General features: G+C 47.5%; 1 protein-coding gene across 1 annotated transcript in view; it reads right to left on the bottom strand.

Moving 5' to 3' along the window:
• LOC144603668 (protein phosphatase 1H-like) overlaps window positions 1-22,368 on the bottom strand; it is a 110,397-nt gene extending 88,029 nt beyond the window's left edge. Inside the window, exon 1 of the mRNA XM_078417262.1 lies at window positions 21,998-22,368. Within this exon, the coding sequence (XP_078273388.1) occupies window positions 21,998-22,230 (233 nt within the window). The 5' untranslated portion in view covers window positions 22,231-22,368. The remainder of the gene's footprint in view (window positions 1-21,997) is intronic.
• Window positions 22,369-23,869: the final 1,501 nt, after the last annotated feature.

Raw genomic sequence — 23,869 nt, 5'->3', positions numbered from 1 at the left:
GCATGTTCTGAACAAGTGAAGCAGAAGGAACAACAGAGACTGAGAGCCCACACACAGCACTCTGCAGGAGATAACCTTGTGTTTGTATGGGACATCACAAGGGGACACAAAGTGGTGGGTCAGGCAGCATCTCTGGAGAACATGAATGGGCGATGTTTCAGGCTGGGAACTTTCAAACCAGGAATTTGAGTGAGTTGGTCCTGACCTGAAACATCACTTGTTCATGTTCTCCAGAGATGCTACCTAACCCATTGAGATACTCCAGCACTTTGTGTCTTTTTTTGTAAACTGGCATCTGCAGTTTCTTGCACTACATCACAAGGGGAATCTGGTCAATGGTAAGCATTGGTGTTTTCATTGGGCCCGTTTCATTTGCGAATCATCTGAATGATGATGCATGATCAAGCCCATTTAAGACATGGTATAACAAGAACAGTACGTGTTGGAACCAGAAGGTTCCTCACCTAAGAGATTATTGAGATACAGCGCGGAAAAATGCCCTTTGGTCCGCCGAGCCCGTGCTGGCCAGTGATCACACTGTACATTACACTGGGTGGAGCCAGCAATGGCTGCCTCGCCAACCGTCTGTCTGTCCCTTCCTTCTTTGTTTTTTAATCTCTTACCTCGACGGAGATGCGATTTTTTCCCTGTATCGCATCGCCGTCCGTCCTGCGGCCTAACATCGAGGAGTTGGCGGCCTCTGCTGGAGACTGACTGTGGGAGCTCTGACCAAGGGAGCCTGCGGACTTTAACATCGTGGAGCTTGCAGTCCCTAGTTACAGACCGACTTCGGGAGCTCCAACTGCGGGAGCTTCGATCGCCCCGACGCGGGAACTTCGATCGCCCCAACGGATAGTTTAACTGCCCCGACCGCGGGAGAATAAAGAGGGAAGGAGATTGGACTTTATTGCTTTCCATCGCAGTGAGGACTGTGGGGAATCCGCTGTGGTGGATGTTTATGTTAACTTTTTGTAGTTGTGTGTTTTGTTGCTTTTTTTTAGTATGGCTGTGTGGTAATTCGAATATCACTGTACTTTAATTGGTACAAGTAGTAATAAAAGACCTTTGAAACCTTTGAAACATTAGCACTATCCTACACAAGGGACAATTTACACTTTATAGTAGCAAATTAACCTATAAACCTGCACGTCTTTGGAGTGCGGGAGGAAACCGGAGCACCCGGAGAAAACCCACACGGTCACAGGGAGAACGTACAAACTCCATACAGACAGCACCCACAGTCTGACGAAGGATCCCGACCCGAAATGTCACCCATCCTTTATCTCCAGAGCTGCTGCCTGACCCGCTGTGTTGCTCCAGCACTTTGTGTGTATCGTCGGTATAAACCAGCAGTTCCTTTCTACACACCTGGAGTCAGGATGGAACCCGGGTCTCTGGTGCTGTGGGGCAGCAACTCTACCGCTGCGCCAACGTGCAACACCTTCTAATGAAAACGATGCAATGAAGGAGTACAAACCTTAAAGTGAGATAATACCATCGACATCCACAGCTCCTATAGTTCCCAGTGAATGCCACTAAATTAATTAAATTAGTGAGAAAAGAAATGTTTGCTTAAGTATTTTTGTTGGGTTTTGACTGCAATTGTAGGTTTGTTACTTTATGAAATTTTTAATCCAAACTAAGGAGGAAACAATAGCAATGTTACAGGGAGGGTGGGGTGAAGGGGACCTTGCACTGTGCTCATATTACTGTCAGTAGCCTCCGCTTCCCAGCTGTTATCAGGCAACTGAACCATCACCAATTAGAGAGCAGGCCTGACCGACCAACTACCTGGGCACAAAATGCTGGAGTCACTCAGCAGGACAGGCAGCATCTCTGGAGAGAAGGAATGGGTGACGTTTCGGGTCAAGACCCTTCTTCAGACTGATCCCACTGGACATCAGCACCATCCTACACACTGGGGGCAGTCTGAAAGGGTCTCGACCCGAAACGTCACCCATTCCTTCTCTGCAGAGATGTTGCCTGTCCTGCTGAGTTACTCCAGCGTTTTGTGTCTATCTTCCATTTAAACCAGCATCTGCAGTTCTTTCCTACCATCTACCTCATTAAAGACCCTTGGACTACCTTTAAAATCGGACTTTACCTTGCGCTAAAGTTATTCCCTTTATCCTATATCTGTACACTGTGGACAACTTGACTGTAATCGTGTGTAATCATTCCACTGACTGAATAGACGTCACAAAGAAGCTTTTCACTGTACCTCAGTACGCGTGACAAGAATAAACTAAACTAAACTAAACTGTTAACCAGCGTCTGCAGTTCTTTATTTCTACAAAAATCAAGAATGTTTTATTGTTGTATGTCCTGAAACAGAACAATGTCATTCTTACATGCAGCAGCACCACAATTATGCAAACATAGGAATTCATTGGCAAGGTGTAGGATATTCGAGACAATGGGATCAGAGATCACCACTAGTCACAATGTAAACTGTAAATTAGAAAGTCTCTAATTGATATGAAGGACCTGTTATCAGTGATCAGTAATTAGTTATCACTAATGTAGTTATTGTTGTAGTATTGGCTGTTTTTAAATTGACAGTAATTACAGTTTGTGGGCTTAAAATGGCATGAGCACCTTGGCAACACAACAAGCCTTTCATTGTACATTGCAGATTACAGGGCCGACCATCATGGCACTTGGACTGACAATCCAAAGATTCACCTCTCACCTTGGCAACTGGGGAGTTTAGATACTTTCTGGAATTAGGATCTAGGGTTAGTAACAGTGCCCATAAATCCACGTTGCATAGTAATCCATTTGGTTCCTCCCTTCTTTCATAGAGTCATATGGGAGAAAAATGTTCTCTGAATATTAAAATATACGGATGGGGTTTAGAGTCACAGAGTCATACAGCACGGAAACAGACCCTTCGGCCCGACTCGCCCATGCCGACAAAGATGCCCCATTCATGCTTGTCCTACCTGCCCACATTTGGCCCATATCCTTCTAAACCGTTCCTATATCGTTCATGCACCTGTCCAACCGTCTTTGAAACGTCATTATAATAGCTGCCTCAACTACCTTGTCCTGCAGCTCGTTCTAACACAAAATGCTGGAGGAACTCAGCGTGCCAGGTAGCATCTGTGGGGGGAATGGACAGGCAACATTGCAGGTCAGGACCCTCCTTCAGACTCAAGCATGCCAACCCAGGGGCAGGGGCGCACGTGGCACAGCGGTGGAGTTGCTGCCTCACAGCACTAGAGACCCGGGTTCGATCCAGACAACGGGTGCTGTCTGTGTGGAGTTTATGTGTTCTCCCCGTGACCGCGTGGGTTTTCTCCGGGTGCTCCAGTTTCATCCCACATCCCAAAGACGTGCAGATTTGTAGGTAAATTGGCTTCTGTAAATTGTCCCTGGTGTCTAGGATAGATCTAATGTCTGGGTGATCGTGGGCTCGGTGGGTGGAAGGGACTGTTTCTACACTGTATCTCTAAAAAAAAAACTACCACCTGTCGTTTCCCTCCACAGATGCTGCCTGACCTGCTGAGCTCCTCCAGCACTTTGTGTTTAGCTCATAGCCTAGACAAAGCCATGATAATTGGAGCACCTGATTTACTTCAGCAATCAAGAACAAAAAAGATTAGCAGGGCTGCAGGAAAAGCTTTTACCCAATGAATAGTGTAACTGAAGAAGAAACAAAGATGTGCCTAATGGTATTCTTTAACAGCATAATTGATGTGCTAGCATGCAGCTAGTGGGAGAAAGTGGAATTAGAATGCTCTGAATGCGTCGTCTAGCAAGGAAGCAAAACACGACATGAAATATTTAGTTTTATTGATTTAATAACTAACCTATAAAAATCAAATCGAAGACACGTTTCTGGAAGAACAGAGAAGCAAAGGATAACAATGCATGTGGAGTTCATCAGAGGTGACAGATTGCAGCCATTTACCATTTGATGGGATTACTCATTCAGGACGGTTCATGTGATGGTCGGGGCACTACATCGCCTTGCTACCTGGGCACGTGATGTTGTTGAGGATCGGGCAAAACACGCCAATGTGTGGAATTACAACCTTCCTTGATGGCTGAAGGTGAAGGTGAATCTGTAATACTCTTCGCCACAGACGGTGGTGCAGCCCAAGGCATTGGGTATTTTTAAAGGGGAAATTAGAAAGGACGTCAAAGGTTGCAGGAGAAGGCAGGAGAATGGGGTTGAGGGGGCCAGATAGATCAGCCGTGATCGAATGGCAGAGTGGACCCACATGCCCTCATTCTGCTCCTATGTCATGTGGCTGCCCATCAAACCAACTCCAAACCAAAATCGTGGTGGCTACCCATTTTAACTCCCCTTCCCATCCCCCTTAACTTTCTGTCCTGGGCCTCCTCCATTGCCAGATAGAGGCCACACATAAATTGGAGGAACATCACCTCTCCTGGGGTGGTTTACAACGCAATGGTATGAACATTAAATTCTCTCATTTTAGGTACCTTATGCAAACACCTCTCCCCCCCCCCCCCCCCCCCCCCCCACCTCCACTCCCACCACTAAAAATCAGTTAACCAGTTCCATAGTTCACGGTGACGTATCCCTCTTGGGATCACACCGTCCCTAAACACCAATTGGCCCATCAGGCAACCTCCCTACCTGAGATCATCTGTTGCCGGTCCTGATTTCTCCTGCTTCCAGTTCCTTCCCCCCTGCAATCAGTCTGAAGAAGGCTCCCGACCGGAAGCACCAACTATCCATTTTGTCCAGACCCACTGAGTTACTCCAGCACTTTGTGTATATCTTTGGTGTAAACCAGTACCTGTAGTTCATTTTTCTTACATACACAAATTGATCTGCAACCAGAGAACTTTCTATACCTACTCCTACCAACTTTCACAAACAGGTACAGGGCCTCCCCGTGTTACCAATGCCCAACTTATGGACACCCCATACATGCGAATGTTTGGGAGACTGGAGGGATGGGATGGGTTTTGCAGCAGCTGCAGGACCGCATGCCCCTTCTGCTGGGTAAGAACGGAGCACTTCTGCATGTCGTCTCATCCCCCACCCACATCCCCCTCCCTGCCCCCGCCCACCCCATCCCCCTCTCCCTGCCCCGCCCACCCCCATCCCCCTCTCCCTGCCCCCCTCACCCCCATTCCCCTCTTCATGCCCCCCATCCCCCTCTCCCCGCCCCTCCCCACCCTCATCCTCATTTCCCTGCCCCCCACCCCCCATCTCCTTTCCCCCCACCCCCATCCCACTCTCCCTGCCCCCCACCCCATCCCCCTCGCCCTGCCCCTGCCCCCGCCCCATCTCCCTCTCCCTGCCCACCACCCCATCGCTCTCTCCCTGCCCCCGCCCACCCCCATCTCCCTGCCCCAAACCACAACAATCTCCCCTATTCTCTTGTTACCAACCAATTTACAGGAGCCACTCGACCTACCAGCACTTCTTTGGGATGTGGAAGGAAACTAGAGGCTCTGGGGAAAGACAATCACGAGGGATTAGGTGCAAAGCTTACACAAACAGCACCTGTGGTCTGAGTCCTACCCACGCCACTAGAGCCTTGTGTTACACGCCATGACTCCTGATACATTGCTGTACCAAGACACTGCGGTTTACATTTGAGTGGTTGTGTCTTCAATAAGGAACATGTACAGCTCCACTAGGACGGCACAGTGGTGCAGTGGTAGAGTTACTGCCTTACAGCGCCAGACACCTGAGTTCAATCTTGTCTCGGGGTGCTGTCTGTACAGAGTTTGTATGTTCTAACTGTGACTGTGTGGGTTTTTCCCCAGGTGCTCGCACACTCCAAAGATGCACAGGTTTGCACGTTAATTGGCTTCTGTAAATTGTAAATTGTCCCTCGTGTGTAGGATAGTGCTAGTGTACGGGGTGATCGATGGTCGGCGTGGACTTTGCTTCTCTAAAACTACAACTAATTAGCTTCAGAATGTCTATTCACGATAGCCCAGCATTAACACTGCTATAGGGCAAGGAAAATTGAACAAGAATGTAAGTTGGGTGCAAAAGTGGGATAACATAGAACTAGTGTTCTATGCATCACTTTCATCAATTTCTGCATCACTGAAATAAAATCTTGGCTTCAATCAAATTTCCTCAAACTCAACTGCAACAAATCTGAAATCATCATCATTGGTCCAAAAACGCTCACCAAATCCACCCAAAACTTCATCCTCAATATTGATGGTCTCCCAGTATCCACCTCCCCTCACATCCGGAATCTTGGAATCATCTTTGATCAAACCCTCTCCTTCGACAAACACATCAAACACATCACAAAGACAGCCTTCTTCCACCTCAAAAACATTGCCCGTCTCCGTCCATCCCTCTCCTCCACAGCTGCAGAAACCCTCATCCACGCCTTCATCACCTCCCGTCTGGACTACTGCAACAGCCTCCTCTATGGCTCACCCTCAAAAATCATCAGTAAACTTCAATACATTCAAAACTCCGCTGCCCGTCTACTCACCCACTCCCCGATCCGTGACCATATCACCCCCGTCCTTTACAAACTCCACTGGCTCCCCATCCCCCAGAGAATCCAGTACAAAATCCTCCTCATGACCTACAAAGCCCTCCATAACCTGGCCCCATCCTACCTGACTGACCTCCTCCACAGGCACACTCCCACCTGCACCCTCCGCTCTGCTGCTGCCAATCTCCTGTCCCCCCCCCCCCCCCCCCATCCGGACCAAACTCAGATCCTGGGGGGACAGGGCTTTCTCCATCGCTGCTCCCACCCTATGGAACTCACTACCCCAAACCGTCAGAGACTCCTCCTCACTCACCACATTCAAAACATCACTGAAGTCTCACCTGTTCAGCACTGCCTTCAACCATTGACCGTCACCTCACCTTCTGTCTCCTTTTTCTGTTTGTTTACTTATTTATCTATTTATTCACTTCTCTATGCTCTAGTAATCCCTGTAAAGCGTCTTTGAGTGTTTGAAAAGCACTATATAAATGTAATGCATTATTATTATTATTATTATTAGTGTGAGCGGGTGATCGATGGGCAACAGGGAATCAGAGGGCTGAAAGTCGTGTGACCATGTTTCTCTAAAACTATAAAGCTTCAGAAAGCTTCATCCCTTCAAGATGGCCTAGCATTAATGTTGGAGAGGGCAGGGAAAATTAAAAAGGAATGCAAGTCGAAGAAGGCCAATAGAGGGGGTGGTCCCCATAAGCCTACAAGACAGGCCAGGCTGTGGAGCAGATCTATTGGGGTTCGGTGGATATGCATTGGAAAACAGTTAATCAATTTCCACTGACATACACAATCTCAGGCTTTCATAACTCAGCATTTCCCGTTTATTATTAGACTGCCGCACTGATTCTCTTGCCAAAAGCATTTTTGTCCACGATTCAGAAAATCTCTGACAAGGTTATCTCCTATCTACCATTGTTGATATTTTATTCAGCAACCGCTACAATAACTGCAGCTACAATTCCAAAGGCGTAGAGGTTTGTAGGTTAACTTGGCTTTGGTGACAAAAATAATTGTAAATTGCCGCTAGTGTGTAGGATGGTGCCAGTGTGCAGGGACCGCTCGTCAGCACGGATCGGTGGGCCTCAGAGGGCCTGTTTTCCATGCTGTATGTCTAAACTAAACTAACTGGACTATTGACCACAGATTTCAACATCTGTGGAATAATAAAGTTACACATTGGAGATAGAAGGAGAATAAAGACAAATCTACTATTAGCTAAACTATCATAAGCTATCCTGCTACTTCATTTAGGCCCCCACATGAGCTTGTTGAACTGTATGTTGGTAAATTTGAGAGCTTTGTGAATTCTTTTAGCCCAGAACTAAAATTGATTGTAAATATGACACTACTACATATCAACAGGTGGATAGATTTCCCCTTACCAAGAATCAAGAGCCAAGACTTTCGTTTACAGATACAGCATGCAAACAGGCCCTTCGGCCCACTGAGTCCGCACTGACCAGTAATCATCCGTACACTAGTTCTATCCTACACACTAGGGGCAATTCACAGAAGCCAATTACACTACAAACCTGCATGTCTTTCGAATGTGGGAGGAAACCGGAGCTCCAGGAGAAAACCCATGGTCACAGGGAGAACATACAAACACCGTGCAAGCAGATCGAACCTGGTCTCTGGCATCATAAGGTAGCAACACTACCACTGCGCCACTGTGTCACCAATGTTTTAGTGCTAAAAGTCCTAAAACAGAACAATTAAATTCCTACTTGCAGCATAACTCCGTATAATTTATATTCCATAAACTGCATGAGATGCAATGCCTGAATGTTGAGGGTGGGTGGAACATATTCCAGAACATGGCTTTTCTCCGGGTGCTCCAGTTTCCTCCCACACTCCAAAGACGTACAGGTTTGTAGGTTAATTGGTTTTGGTAAAATTGTAAATTGTCCCTAGTATGTGTGGGTTAGTGTTCATGTGCGGGGATCGCTGGACGGCATGGACTCAGTGGGCCGAAGGGCCTGTTTCAGCGCTGTATCTCTACACTAAACTAAGTACTTTCAAAGGGAATTGATGGTAAACGTAGAAAGGGAAAGTCTAGTCGCACGCTCCGAGGAGTGTGAAAAGGGGAGGCACAGTGGATAACCTTTCTGTACAAATCCAAAACCACACAGCTCAGCGTGGTGGCGCAGCGGTAGATTTGCTGCCATACAGCCCCAGAGACCTGGGTTCGATCCTGACCACGGGTGCTGTCTCTACATTCTCCTCGTGACCTGCGTGGGTTTTCTCAGGGAGCTCCGGTTTCCTTCAACTCTCCAAAAACATACAGGTTTGTCGGTTAATTGGCTTGGTAAAATTGTAAATTCTCCCTAGTTTGTGTAGGATAGTGTTCGTGTGCGGAGATCGTTGGTCAGCACGGACACAGTGGGCCATAGGGTCTGTTTCTGCGCTGAACCTCTAAACTAAACTAAAACTAAGCTCACATTATCAGCTTCATTGCTAGGCCAACTAAAATGGAAGCAACGATTTGTAGAGGATCACCTTAGAGTGTGTGGGTTCATAAGTTATAGGAGTGGAATTAGGCCATTCAGCCCATCAAGTCTACTCTTCCATTCAATCATGGCTGGTCTATCTTTCCCTCTCAACCCCACTCTCCTGCCTTATTCCCATAACCCCTGACACCTAATCAAGAAGCTGTCAACCTCCGCTTTAAAAATATCCATTCACAGCCTCCATAGCCGCCTGTGGCAATGAATTCAATGAATGTGGCAATGAGTTACATGATGGAAGCGTCAAACTATTATACCTTGATATGTCTTATAGAAAGACTACTTATACATTGAAGGAGATTTAGTGAACATTGGGTATTACACACGACAAGAAGAAAATATTCTACTAATGAACATTGTTGCCACTAAATATACTTATCAATTTGTTCTTGCTCATTGGGTTTATTCCAAAAGTAGATCACATTTTTCTTTCAACAATGGGCTTTTGTTAGGCAACAACTTTATGAAGTGAATGTGAATTCTTTAACAGAGAACAAACTTAAGTATGTGACAAACTGAGAAAGTAACTCTACTTCTCTCACTTCACATGCTGCCTGACCCGCTAAGTAGTTCTAATGAAAGACACAAAGTGCCGGAGTAACTCAGCGGGTCAGGCAGCATCTCTGGATAGGTGATGTTTCGGGTCCCGACGTTTGGAGTTTAGTTTAGAGAGACAGTGCGGAAACAGGCCCATTGGTCCACCGAGTCCGCGCCGATCAGTGATCGATCAGTACACTAAAACTATCCTATGCACTAGAGATAATCTTTAACAATTTTACCAAGCCAATTAACCTACAAAGCTGCACGTCTTTGGGACATGGGAGGAAACCGGGAGCATCCGGAGAAAACCGGGAGCATCCGGAGAAAACCCTCGAGGTTACAGGGAGAACGTACAAACTCCGTACAGACAGCACCTGTAGTCGGTATCGAACTGGGTCTCTGGCGCTGTAAGGCAGCAGCACTACCGCTGCGCCACCGTGCCACCCATACACCGTGCACCACCTATGCACGCTCTCCCGAGATGCTGCCTGACTGTGTGTGTGTGTGTGTGTGGGTGTGTGTGTGTGTGTGTGTGTGGGTGTGGTTTTTTAAAATATTAATTAAAATGTTATCCTTGGCATTTAGGAACCAGGTTAGTTCCTGCTGTACTCATCCAAAACAGACAGTCTCCTGATCACGTAAATAAGGTGGTCAGAGATGCAAATACAAGCAGGCTATTTCTCTTTGACTGCAAACAGCAAACACAAGGTCACATCTAAATGAACAACACTTCAATAGTGAATCAAGAGGCATGAAAATGTCAAAAAAGAGAATTTTGTGGTGTGGCAGAGATTTCAACAGAATCAGGTCAGACCACAGAATAACAAGCAGCAGCTGGGTGGAAATGTGACTGGAATTATACAGTCAAATGCAAACAGCACTGGAAGTGCCAAGAGAGGGTTATCTGGTTGAAAGCCATGCCCAAGCCAATAAATAATCCGCTTTCGTGTTCCATTAACTTTGAGATCCTACAGAAATTAAACAGGGCGGTCATATCTTCAGGGACAACGGATTCCTTATGCTTTGCATCAAGAGACATTTACAGTCTCCGTGATTTTCATTGCTTCAAGATGACGCATTATATTTTGCCAGCTGGGAAACTAAATTACAAGATACAATTATGACCCGATTATGTGTTCTGATAGTGTTTCTGTTATTGCTACCAGAACTCGCCATTGATTGGCACAAGACTCAAGGACAACAAGCACCCTGTATACATTTATTTGCAACATGCACTACTGCTGGCCTTCACCAGGACCAAGGAGGAAGGGTCCCGACCTGAAAAGTCACCTGTCCATGTTCTCCAGAGATGCTGCCTGACCCGCTGAGTTCCTCCAGCACTCTGTGTCCATTTCCCTATTAGGTGGGCGACCAATATCCACCTCTTTTTTAATTGAGAACTTTGGAAACAGATGGAAAAGTTTAGTTGAGTTTATTATCGTCACGTGTAACGAGGTACAGTCAAAAGCTTTTAGACTTTAGACTTTAGAGATACAGCAAGGAAACAGGCTCTTCGAAACACCGAGTCCGCTTCGACCAGCGATCACCCCATACACTAACACTATCCGACACACCGAAGCCAATCACCCTGCAAATTAACATTTATTTCAAGAGGGCTGGAATGTAAAAACAGGAAATGTAATGCTGAGGCTCTATAAGGCACTGGTAAGGCCGCATTTGGAATATTGTGAGCAATTTTGGGCACCATATCTGAGGAAGGATGTACTGGCCTCGGGAGAGGGTCCAGGTTTACAAAAATGATCCCAGGAATGAGTGGATAAACATATGATGAGCTTTTGACGGCACTGTCCTGAACTCGCTGGAGTTTAGATGGATGAGGGGGGACCACATTGAAACTTACCGAATTGTGAAAGGCTTGGATAGAGTGGATGTGGAGAGGCTGTTTCCACTAGTGGGAGAGTCTAGGACTAGAGGTCATATCCTCAGAATTAAAGGACATTCCTTTAGGAAGGAGATGAGGAGGAATTTCTTTAGTCAGAGACTAAAGTGAATCTGTGGAATTATTTGCCACAGAAGGTTGTGGAGGCCAAGTCAATGGATATTTTTAAGGCGGAGATAGATAGATTCTTGATTAGTACGGGTGTCAGGGGTTATGGGGAGAAGGCAGGAGAATGGGGTTAGGAGAGAGAGATAGATCAGCCATGATTGAATGGCGGAGTAGACATGATGAGCTCAATGGCCTAATTCTGCTCCTATCACTTATGACAAACATGTACATCTTTGGGACAAGGGAGGAAACCGGAGCACCCGGAGAAAACCCACGCGGTTACAGGGACAGCGTACAAACTCTGTACAGACAGCACACATAGTCAAAATCGAACCCGGATCTTTGACGATGTAACTCCACCGCTGTGCCATCCTTCTATTTGTGTGCTATCCAGTGAACTAGATGTGAATACAATCAAGCTGTTCACAGTGCACATAAAAGGTAATTAAGAATTAAATGTGTGGAATAATTGTACTGGACAGCAGATACTCTTCTGGGACCAGCCCGCAAAGAGTCACCACTCCGACACCATCTTGGTAGCAGCCAGAATAAAACTAGGACAGGACTGTGCTGTACTCAATATAGAGAGTCATACAGTATGGAAACAGGCCCTTCGGCCCAACTTGCCCACATCGACCAACATGCCCCATCCACACTAGTCCCACCTGCCTGTCTTTGGCCCATATTCCTCTAAACCTGTCCTATCCCTGTACCTGTCTAAATGTTTCTTTAAACGTTGCGGTAGTCCCAGCCTCAACTACCTCCTCCGGCGGCTCGTTCCATACACCCACCACCCTTTGTGTGAAAACGTTACCCCTCGGGTTCCTATTAAATCTTTCCCACCTTACCTTAAACCTATGTCCTCTGCTTCTTGATATGATTTAAATATATAGAATTAGATTTACAGGGGGAGGAAACGAAATGGCAAAATCTTCTCAGCCATACAACATATTACGGTCCCGTTTCCTAAATCACAAAGCAGTGACAAAATAAGTGAATCAGTTCAGTGGCTGCCAATGTCTTCTGGCAACTTGGTTCAGCACTTAATTGGAGATAATCCTTATTTGTCATATATTGTTATTTCCAGAACATACATTTTTGAACTGGCTCCATATACGGTGGTACGGCTACAGAGATCCTATTGAGATACCCCTGTTCGTTAGACGTCAGATATTTTTACTCAATGATTTGTAGTCATTACTACCTCTGGTGATCAACGCTGATAATAGGCATGCTCTTCAATAATGGTCGTCCTTCCTCAATGTGGGATATCAGGGTTAACATTTATAGGGCGCACATCGCAACAACCCAAAAGATTGACACTTAATTAAACTTTAAAGCAAAAAGAGTTTATTCGTTTAGTTTACAGATAGAGCATGCGAACAGGCCCTTCAGCCCATCGAGTCCGCATCGACCAGCAATCCGTATACTAATTCTATCCTATACTCTCGGAACAATTTTACAGAAGCCAATTAATTAACCTGCAAACCGGCACATCTTTGGAAACTGGAGCACCCGGAGAAAACCCACACAGTGATAGGGAGAATGTACAAACTCCATACAGATACCACCCGTAGTCAGGATTGAAACGGGTTCCCTGGTGCTGTGAGGCAGCAGCTCTAACGCTGCGCCACCATGCTGCCCCTTGGCACTATATAGAGTTAGACTACCATCACAGACCAGCAATTCAAAAAAATAAATCAGATACTGACCAAACTGCACTGCACACCACCAAGCTAAAAATCCATGCATTATTTTTTTAATCTATTTCAGTAGCATTAACACAAAATGGATTCTGTTGCAAATCCAGACAGCTTTTTAATTATTTATATTTCTCTGACCTGGTAACAAAGTACTACCGCTACCCATGTTATTTATTCATAAAATGCTGGAGTAACTCAGCGGGTCAGGCAGCATCTCAGGAGAGAAGGAATGGGTGACGTTTCGGGTCGAGACTACTACCCATGACTCATTCCATCTCGGTTTTAAATATGTCCCACAAACATTTGTGCAAATTATTTGAGAATAATTTTACGAGCAGCATCGACATTTTTTCCCCCTGGTATTAAAAACAATTAAACCATTGTTTTAATGTGAAAGATTGACGATTAAACGGGAATCTTGGTTCAGTTTATTATTGTCACGTGTACCGGCGTACAGCGAAAAGCTTTTTGTTGCGTGCTATCAAGCCAGCAAAATTACTCTACATGGTTACAATTAAGCCGTCCACAGTGTACAGATACAGGAAGAAGGGAATAATGATTAGTGCAAGCTAAAGTCCAGTAAAGTGCGATCAAAAATAGTCTGAGGGTCTCCAATGAGGTAGATGGGAGGTCAGGACCGCTCTCAAGCTGGTGAGAGGGCGGTTCAGTTGCCTGATAGCAGCTGGGAAGAAACTGTCCCTGAATCTGGAGGTGTAAGTTTTCAAGGGGAGAAGAGGGAGTGACTGGGATGAGATTCATTGGTAAGTCAGTTGTTGTTTTTTAAAACAGAGAGTGCTGGATATCTGGAAGATGTTGCCTGGGGAGGTTTAGTTTAGTTTAGAGATGCAGCATGTAAACAGGGCCTTTTGCCCACCCAGTCCATGCCGACCAGCGATCCGATCACCCGTTCACATCAATTCCGTGTTACTTTGAGTTGTTTTTGAAATTTCATTGGCAACCAATAGTTACACAACAATATTACACAGAAAGCAACCACATTAACTGTTTTTATTGGTGGCGTTGAGGGATTAATAATGACCTTAAAACAATCCTTTTTCTGCCTCAAGCATCATCGGATCTGTTCCAACAGGCTGAGACCACTGAGAGCTTATGTGAAGGTCGGCACCTCATGCGATGTGGAGCTGCCTCAGTACCAGGCTGGAGTGTCAATCTCCTCCACTCACTCTACAGCCAGGACCGTACAGCCAGGTGCAGCCTAGTTTAGTTTATTATTGTTACCAGCACTGAGTTACAGTGAGCAGCTTTTCGTTGCGTGCTAAGCAGTCAGCAGAAAGACTCGTCTGATGACGGTTCTCGACCCGAAACGTCACCCATTCCTTCTCGCCAGAGATGCTGCCTGACCCGTTGAGTTACGCCAGCACTATGTGTCAATCAGCGGAAAGATAATTACAATCGAGCCGTCCACAGTGTACAGGAACAGGATTAAGAGAATAATGTATAGTGCAAGATCAAGTCCGATTAAAGATATTCCAAGGGTCTCTGATGAGGTAGATGATAGGTCAGGACGGCTCTCTAGTTTTTTGATAGGATGGTTCAGTTGCCGTTCCGTTTATTATGTTATCTATTCAGTACTGGGTTTACAGACCTGTTTACCATCCGGAACATCTCTTGCCAGTTTGACCAATTCTCTGACCCAAATTTTGCCCATCAACCTTGAACAATTAACAAGCATTATAGAAACAAGGAGTGATATTGAAGGGAGGAGGCCATTCAGCTCATCTGGTTTAGGTTAATTATTGCTACTTGTACCAACGTACACTGAAAAACAGATAATACTGTCCATAAATACAACCAAATCAAACTAATAGGTTATGCAAAGGGGAAGGTACAGATTGCAGAATATAGATCTCAGCATTGTAGTGCATCAGTTCCATAGACGAAGTCCAATGCCCACAATGGGGTAGAGGTGAATCGGACAGTACCCTAGTTTATGGGAGGACCATTCAGAAGCCTGATTACAGAGGGGAAGAAGCTGTTCCCGAGTCTGGTGGTGTGCACATTCAAGCTTCTGCATCTTCTGCCAGATGGTAGTGGGGAGAAGGCGGACTGACCGGGGTGGGACAGGGAGATAGACACAAAATGCTGGGGTAACTCAGCGGGGCAGGCATCATCTCTGGATAGAAAGAATGGGTGATGTTTCGGGTCCAGACCCTCCTTCAGACTGAGATGGAGAAATCTTTTATTATGTTGGCTGCTTTTCCGAGACAACGTGAAGTGTAGATGGAGTCAGTGGTGGGGAGTCTGGGCTGTGTGATGGACTGGGCTACATTTACTGCTCTCTGCAATTTCTTGCGGTCTTGGGCAGAGCTGTTCCCAAACCAAGCTGTGATGCATCCCCACAGTATGCCCTCTATGGTGCACTGTAGAGGTTTGTAAGGGTCATCAGGGACGTGCTGAATTTCCTCAGTCTCTTCAGGTACCAGTGATTGGGACGTTGTAGCCACGACTGAAACCTGGCTAAGGGAGGGGCAGGACTGGCAGCTCATTGTTCTGGGGTACAGGACCTACAGCGGAGACAGGGGTGAGGGAAAAAGAGGAGGGGGGCTGTATTGTTGGTTAAGGAGGATGTCACAGCTGTGTTCAGAGGTGTCATTAGGAACGGTTCATCTAGTGAGGCTATCTGGGTGGAGCTGAGGAACAAGGGATGATCACCTTGTTGGGAGTGTACTACAGACCCCCGAATAGTCAACGGGAATTAGAAGAACAAATGTGCCGGGAGATTGCAGACAGCTGCAGGTCAAATAAGGTTGTTGTAGTAGGGGATTTTAACTTTCCCAATATAGACTGGGAAAATCATAGCACGAAGGGTTTAGATGGATTGCAATTCCTCAAAAGTGGTTCAGGGGAGTTTTCTTAAGCAGTATGTGGAGACCCCCACACGTGAGAGGCCAACGCTGGATCTAGTATTGGGAAATTGGGAAGGGCAAGTTAATGAAGTGTGTGTGGAGGAGGCTTTTCGATTAGGTTTAAGATAGTTATGGATAGGGACGGAGAGGGTCCACGTGTTAAAATGCTCAACTGGGGTAAGGCCAACTTTGAGGGTATGAGAGAAGGTCTCGCTCAAGTTAACTGGAGCGGTTATTTGAGGGGAAAGGAACATCGGCCAAGTGGGATGTTTTTAAAAGTGTACTGAAGAAAGCTCAAGATGTGCACATCCCCATTAAGAGTGACGGGCAAAGCAGGCAAACGTGGCAGACGAGAGAAATTGAGACGTTACTCAAAAACAAGAAGGACGCGTGACACAGGTATAGGCAGCTGGGATCAAGTGCATCCCTAGAGGAAATTCGGGAACTAAGGAGTAAACTAGGGCAAAAAGGGGCCAGGAGACAGCTCTGGCGGGTAGCATTAAGGACAATCCCAAAAGATTTTATAAATAAATCAGGGGGAAAAGGGTAACTAGAGAGAGAGTGGGACCTCTCAGGTATCAAAGTGGTCACCTCTGTGTGGAGCCACAGGAGATGGGCATGGTCCTAAATGAGTATTTCTCCTCTGTATTTACCGAGGAGAAAGACAGTAGGACGGAGGAAATTGGAGCCGTCACTGGAAGTGTCTTGAGAGCAGCCAGGGTTACTTTCGAAGAAGTACTGAAGGTACTGTCGTGTTTGAAATTTCCAGGGCCAGATCAGATATATCCGAGGACATTGTGGGAGCCCTGGTTGAAATCTACCTGTCGTCCTTAAATACAGGAGAGGTGCCAGAAAACTGGAGGGTGACAAATGTTGTGCCTCTTTATAAGAAGGGCTGCAGGGAAAATGCTGGGATGTATATGCCGGTGAGCTTAACATCCGTAGTTGGTAAGTTACTGGAGAGTATTCCGAGGGATAGGATATACAGGCATTTGGATGGGCCAGGGCTGATTAGGGACAGTCAGCATGGTTTTGTACATGGGAGGTCATGTCTCACAAATCTGATTGATTTTTTTGAAGACGTGACCAAAAAGGTGCAGATGTTATGTACGTGGATTCAGTAAGGCGTTCGACAAGGTTCCGCATGGTAGGTTGCTCTGGAAGGTTAGATCACATGGGATCCAAGGAGAGATAGATGAATGGATAGCAAATTGGCTCCATGGAAGGAAGCAGACGGTGATTTTGGAAGGTTGCTTCTCAGACTGGAGGCCTGGGATTAGTGGTGTGCCTCAGGGTTCGGTGTTGGGCCCGTTACTGTTTGTCATCTACATCAATGATTCGGATGAGAACATACAGGGCAAGATTAGCAAGTTTGCTGATGATACAAAGGTTAGTGGTTTTGCAGATAGTGAAGATGGTTCTGAAAGATTGCAGCAGAATCTAGATCGATTGGCCAGGTGGGCGGAGGAATGGGTTTTGGAATTTAATGCAGAGAATTGCAAGGTGTTGCATTTTGAGACGTCGAACAAGGGCCGGACCTGCACAGTAAATGGTAGGCCTCTGGGTAGTGTTTGTAGAGTAAAGGGATCTAGGAGTACAGGTGCATGGTTCCTTGAAGGTCGAGTCGCAGGTAGATAAGGTGGTCAAAAAGGCTTTTGGCATTTTGGCCTTCATCAGTCAGAGTATTGAATATAGAAGTTGGGAGGTCATGTTGCAGTTGTATAAGATGTTGGTCAGACCGCATTTAGAATATTGTGTTCAGTTCTGGGCACCATGTTATAGGAAAGATATCTTCAAGCTTGAAAGGGTTCAGAAAAGATTTACGAGGATGTTGCCAGGACTAGAGGGTGTGAGCTATAGGGAGAGGTTGAGAAGGCTGGGTCTCTATTCCAAGGAGCGCAGGGGGATGAGGGGAGATCTTATAAAGGTATAAAACCAAGAGGAATAGATCGGCTAGATGCACAGAGTCTTTTGCCCAGAGTAGGGGAATCGAGGACCAGAGGACATAGGTTCAAGATGAAGGGGAAAAGATTTAATATAAATCTGAGGGGTAATTATTTCCCACAAAGGATGGTGGATGTATGGAACAAGCTGCCAGAGGAGGTAGTTGAGGCTGACACTATCCCATCCTTTAAGAAACAGGTAGACAGGTACATGGATAGGACAGGTTTGGAGGGATATGGACCAAGCGCAGGCAAGTGGGACTAGGGTAGCTGGGACATTGTTGGCCGGTGTGGGCAAGTTGGGTTGAAGGGCCTGTTTCCACACTGTATCACTCTATGATTCTATGACTAAGAGGCGTTGGAGTGCCTTCTTGGCTGTCGTTTCAATGAGGTTGGTTTATTGAGCACATGTGGACACTTTGTTACAGCAAATCAGGCGGCACAGTGGCACAGCGGTAGAGTTGCTGCCTTACAGCGCCAGAGACCCGGGTTCGATCCCGACTACGGCTGCTGTCTGTATGGAGTTTGTACGCTCACCCCGTGACCCGAGTGGGTTTTCTCCAGGATCTCCAATTTCCTCCCACACTCCAAAGACGCACAGGTTTGTAGGTTAATTGGCTTGGTAAAATTGTCAATTGTCCCTAGTGTGTAGAGGATAGTGTTATTGTGCAGGGATCATTGGTCAGTGCAGACCCGGTGGGCCGAAGGGCCTGTTTTGGCATGGTATCTCTCATCTAAACTAAAACATAATTATTCATCCTTTCCCTTTTGCACTGTGCTATTGAATCTGCTTGCACTGTCCCTATAGGCAGCACTTTCCAGATCATAACTTGCTGTATTGAAAAAAATCCTCATCTTACTGCCAGCAATCTGATGACTAACTCCAAATGCTCACAGATACATCAATTCAACCACCTTCATCAACCTTCCACCAAAACGTTACCAATCCTTCTCCTCCAGAGATGCTGCCTTCCTCCACCACTTTGTGGGTTTTTTTTGCAAACCAGCATCTGCAATTCCTGAGCTTAGACTTTAGAGATACAGCACTGAAACAAACCTAGTCTGTGCCGACAGGCGATCACCCCGCACACTAACACTACCCTACACCCTCACGACAATTTACAATTTCACCAAAGCCAATTAACCTACAAACCTCTAGGAGGTGCAACTGAATCTGTCCAGGGACCCCGACAGTTCTTTCAAGTTAGGCCGAGGTTCACTTGCACCTCCTCCAATCTCATCTACTGTATCCGTTGTTCAAGAAGTGGTCTCTTGTACATCGGCGAGACCAAACGCAGACTGGGCGATCGTTTTGCGGAACACCTTCGCTCAGCCCGCCTGAACCAACATGATCTCCCGGTTGCTGGACACTTTCGTTCCCTTACCCATTCCTACACAGACCTTTCTGTCCTCCGTCTCCTCCATTGTCAGAGTGAGGCTAAACTCAAATTGGAGGAACAGCGTCTCATATTTCGCTTGGGCAGTTTACAGCCCAGTGGTATGAATATTGATTTCTCTCACTTCAGGTAGCCCCGGCATTCCCTCTCTCTCTATCCCTCCCCCACCCAAGTTACACTGGCTTCTCATTTTCACCCCACAAACAACTAACAATGGCCTGTTCCCTTTAACATCGTTACTTTTTTGCATATCTTTCATTCATTGTTCTTTATCTCTCCACATCTTCGTCTATACCTCTCGTTTCCCTTATCCCTAACCAGTCTGAAGAATGATCTCGAACCGAAACGTCACCCATTCATTCTCTCCAGAGATGTTGCCTGACCCGCTGAGTTACTCTAGCTTTTTGTGTCTATCTATGGAATGGGGGGTGAGTTGAGATGGAATGGGGGGTGGGGGTGGAGATGGAATGCGGGGGGGGGGTGGAGATGGAATGGGGGGTGAGTGGAGATGGAATGGGGGTGGAGATGGAATGGGGAGTTGTGGAGATGGAATGGGAGGTGGGGGTGGAAATGGAATGGGGGGTGGGGATGGAGATGGAATGGAGGGGGTGGAGATGGAATGGGGGGGGTGAGTGGAGATGGAATGGGGGGGGGTGAGTGGAGGTGGAATGGGGGGGTGTGGAGATGGAATGGGGGGTAAAGATGGAAGGGGGTGGAGATGGAATGGGGGGGTGGAGATGGAATGGGGGAGAGTGGAGGTGGAATGGAGGGGGTGGAGATGGAATGGGGGGGGTGTGGAAATGGAATGGAGGGGGTGGAGATGGAAGGGTGGGAACTAGTTCCTTGTTTTCCATGCTTAAAAGGGGCCGCTTTGAATCTAGACTAGAGGCAGGAAACATGTTCCCAATGTTGGGGGAGTCCAGAGCCAGGGGCCACAGTTTAAGAATACGGGGTAGGCCATTTAGAACGGAGATGAGGAAAAACTTTTTCAGTCAAGAGGGTTGTAAATCTGTGGAATTCTCTGCCTCAGAAGGCAGTGGAGGCCAGTTCTCTGAATGCATTCAAGAGAGAGCTAGATAGAGCTCTTAAGGATAACGGAGTCAGGGGGTATGGGGAGAAGGCAGGAACGGGGTACTGGATTGAGAAATGATCAGCCATGATCACATTGAATGGCGGTGCTGGCTCGAAGGGCCGAATGGCCTCCTCCTGCACCTATTGACCAGGGACTGCAACGATGCCGTTTACAACCCCCACAGCGGCCATTCAGGTTGTGGGAGGAGACGGGGTGTGGAATAAGGACGTCTTTGTGGGGGACGCTCCTGCGCACACCTTTAACATGTAACACATCCCACACGCCAATGCCTTAAAGGAGCGGCGTTGCAGCAACGCTGACTGGAGCCGATGCTGATGCCCACAGCAGCAGCAGCAAACTTTTAATGTGCCTTCCAACCACACGTCACCTTTACGCACACAGCGTGAGAACAGGATGCAGATTGCAGGGATCCGACCCTCCTGTTTTACATCAGTAATCTTCCAGAAACAACATCTGAGCCGAGTAGAAGCCGCTTGCATTCATTATTTCTCTCTCTCTCTCGTTCTCCCTCACTCACTCCTTCCCTCCCCACTCCCTCCCTCCTTCCCTCCTCCCCCCTCCCTCCCTCCCTCCCCACTCCCTCCCTCCCTCCCACCTCACTCCACCACTCTCCCATCCCTCCCTCCCTCCCTCCCCACTCCCTACCTCCCTCCCCACTCCCTCCCACCTCACTCCACCACTCCCTCCCTCCCCACTCCCTCCCCACTCCCTACCTCCCTCCCCACTCCCTCCCTCCCTCCCCACTCCCTACCTCCCTCCCCACTCCCTCCCTACCTCCCTCACCCCCTCCTCAAACCCATTGCGTCTTTTTTTTTTAAAATCCACCGACATCATAAATAAACAATCGTTCACCTCCACCAGTCAGTCGCTCCCAATCCCAGACTCAATAACCCAGCAAAACAGATGGTAATTTCACAAGGACACGAGTAACGTTTCGCTCCCCCACCCCCCAACATTCGTGGCTTTCCATCCATTGATTAATTACTTTGATCTTACATTTCAGACCAATGAAAATGGAAATATTTTTTTAATGAAATATTCAATTCAAATTCCGCGTTGAACCTTACCATGATATTCAACTGCGTTCTCAGCTGATTTTTTAAAACTTTAATCTTATCTTTAGGGAAACGAAATGCGAGTTTAAAAAAATATATATAATAATATCATTAAGTAACTCTGCATTGAATCTCGCCGTTCTATTCCCCTGCGTTTTGCTGCTGCAATTTAAACATATGGTTAAATCTATGGATAAATAGCTCCCCCCAAAGCCGACTGACAAAATGGATTAGCAATAGAATCATCTTTGCTGCAGGGAGGTTTGTGTATATGCAACATTAAAACATGCACGGTTGTTATTTTTTTTTAAAGGCAGGCACGTCTGTTGAAGATCTTTGATCACCATCAAAGGACGTTACAATATTCTGTATGAATGTGTTTGTTTTTTGCTGGCGGAGTGCGCTACTCACTCTGCGTAACCCGTTGACCAGGGCAGACTCTGGTTTTCTTTCACCGTGAGGATGGGTCTTGCGATGTGGTCCGCAGAGCACTCGATCTCGTCCGGAGAGAGTTCCAGGAACTCTGGCCTGCTGTAAGGAAATTTCATGGGCAGCTCGGTGCCATTGATATGCTCAACGTTGGCGTTGCCCGGCATGATGCCTCCCATGAAATTGGCCACTGCAGATTTCACTCGGGTGAGCATGTTATTGCTGAGAGCTCCCCTCGCTTACAGGAGCAGGCTCGTCTCTCCTCTCCTCTCCTCTACTGCTGCTGATCTTTCGCTTTCCCCTATTCAGGTAGGAGAGAGAGAGGGGGAGGGAGAGAGAGAGAGGGACGGAGAGAGAGGAGAGAGAGAGAGAGGGGAGGGAGGGAGAGAGAGAGGGGGAGGGAGGGAGAGAGAGAGAGGGAGAGTGAGGGAGGGAGTGAGAGAGAGGGAGGGAGGAGAGAGAGAGAGGGAGAGTGAGAGGGGGAGAGAGAGAGGAGAGAGAGAGGGAGAGGGAGGGAGAGAGAGTGAGAGGGGGAGTGAGAGGGGGAGAGAGAGAGGGAGTGAGAGAGAGAGGGAGTGAGAGAGGGAGAGTGAGAGTGGGAGAGAGAGAGGAAGAGGAAGAGGAAGAGAGAGAGAGAGAGAGAGAGAGAAGGAGAGGGAGAGGGAGAGAGAGATCCCAACCCTCCACTGAGGAGGGGGAAACGGAACGGAAAGGAGAGAGATAGATAGAGATAGAGAGAGAGAGAGAGAGAGAGAGAGAAGAGAGAGAGAGAGAGAGAGGGAGAGGAGAAGCCGGGAGAACGGTTCAGACTGGCGAGCTGTGTGAACGCGGAAATAAAGCCATGGTCGGCTCTGTCATGTGATGAGACTGCGCTCGACCTGGAGCCGTGGATAGGGGTTGTTGGGGAGAGGTAGAGGGGGAGGGGGAGAGGGAGAGGGAGTTGTTGGAGAGAGGAGGGAGGGAGGGGGGGAGAGAGGGAGAGGGTTGGAGAGAGGGAGGGAGGGAGGGAGTTGTTGGGGGAGAGGGAGAGGAGAGAGGGGGTTGTTGGAGAGAGAGGGAGGGAGAGGGCGGTTGTTGAGAGGAGTGGGGAGAGAGGGTGGAGGGAGGGGGTGGGGAGAGAGAGAGGGGAGAGGGGAGGGAGTGGGGAAGGAGGAGAGGGAAGTGAAGGGAGAGGGAAGTGGAGGAGGAATTGGAGGGGGAAGAGAAAGTGAAGAGTGAGGGAGAGAGGGGAAAGAAGAGGCAATAAAGGGGAGAGGGGAAAAAGTGAAGGAGAGAGGAAATGAGGGAGGGGTGGAGCAGGGAGTGAAGGTGTGAGGGGAGAGAGGGGTGAATGGGAGAGGGGGTGGAGAGAGTGAAGGGAGAGGAGTGGAGGGAGGTCAGGAAAGGGAGAGGGTTCACTGAGATGAAGGAAGGAATTGGAGAAAGGGAAATATAGAAAGGAGAGGAAAGGGAGGGTGGGGCGAATGAGGATGGAGGAGTAGAGGGGAAGGAGATAGGGTGACAAGGGAGGAAAGTAGAAAAAGAGCAGGAATAGAGGGACAAGGAAGGGTGCGCTGGAGGATGGGGAGGTAGAGGATGGACAGGAGAGGCCGAGAAGGGCAAAATGCAGGAACGGGAGACAAAGGAAAAGAAGGAGCGGAATGGAAGGAAGATCAACGTAGAGGCACAGTGAACAGAAGTAAAGGGGGAATTGGGGAGGGAGAGTTAGAGACCACTCAGAAATAAGCGCATGGGAGGAGGAGAAGAGATGATGTGAGGGGATAAAGGATGAGAAAGAAATGAGGAACGAAGTCAAAGGAGGGGAAAGGAATAGGATGTGCGAAGAAGAGAGGGAGAGTAAAGGCTGCTGAGGGT

This window comes from Rhinoraja longicauda, chromosome 20 (assembly GCF_053455715.1).
Source record: "Rhinoraja longicauda isolate Sanriku21f chromosome 20, sRhiLon1.1, whole genome shotgun sequence".
Taxonomy (NCBI): Eukaryota; Metazoa; Chordata; class Chondrichthyes; order Rajiformes; family Arhynchobatidae; genus Rhinoraja; species Rhinoraja longicauda.
This window is presented reverse-complemented; position numbering and strand designations above follow the sequence as displayed.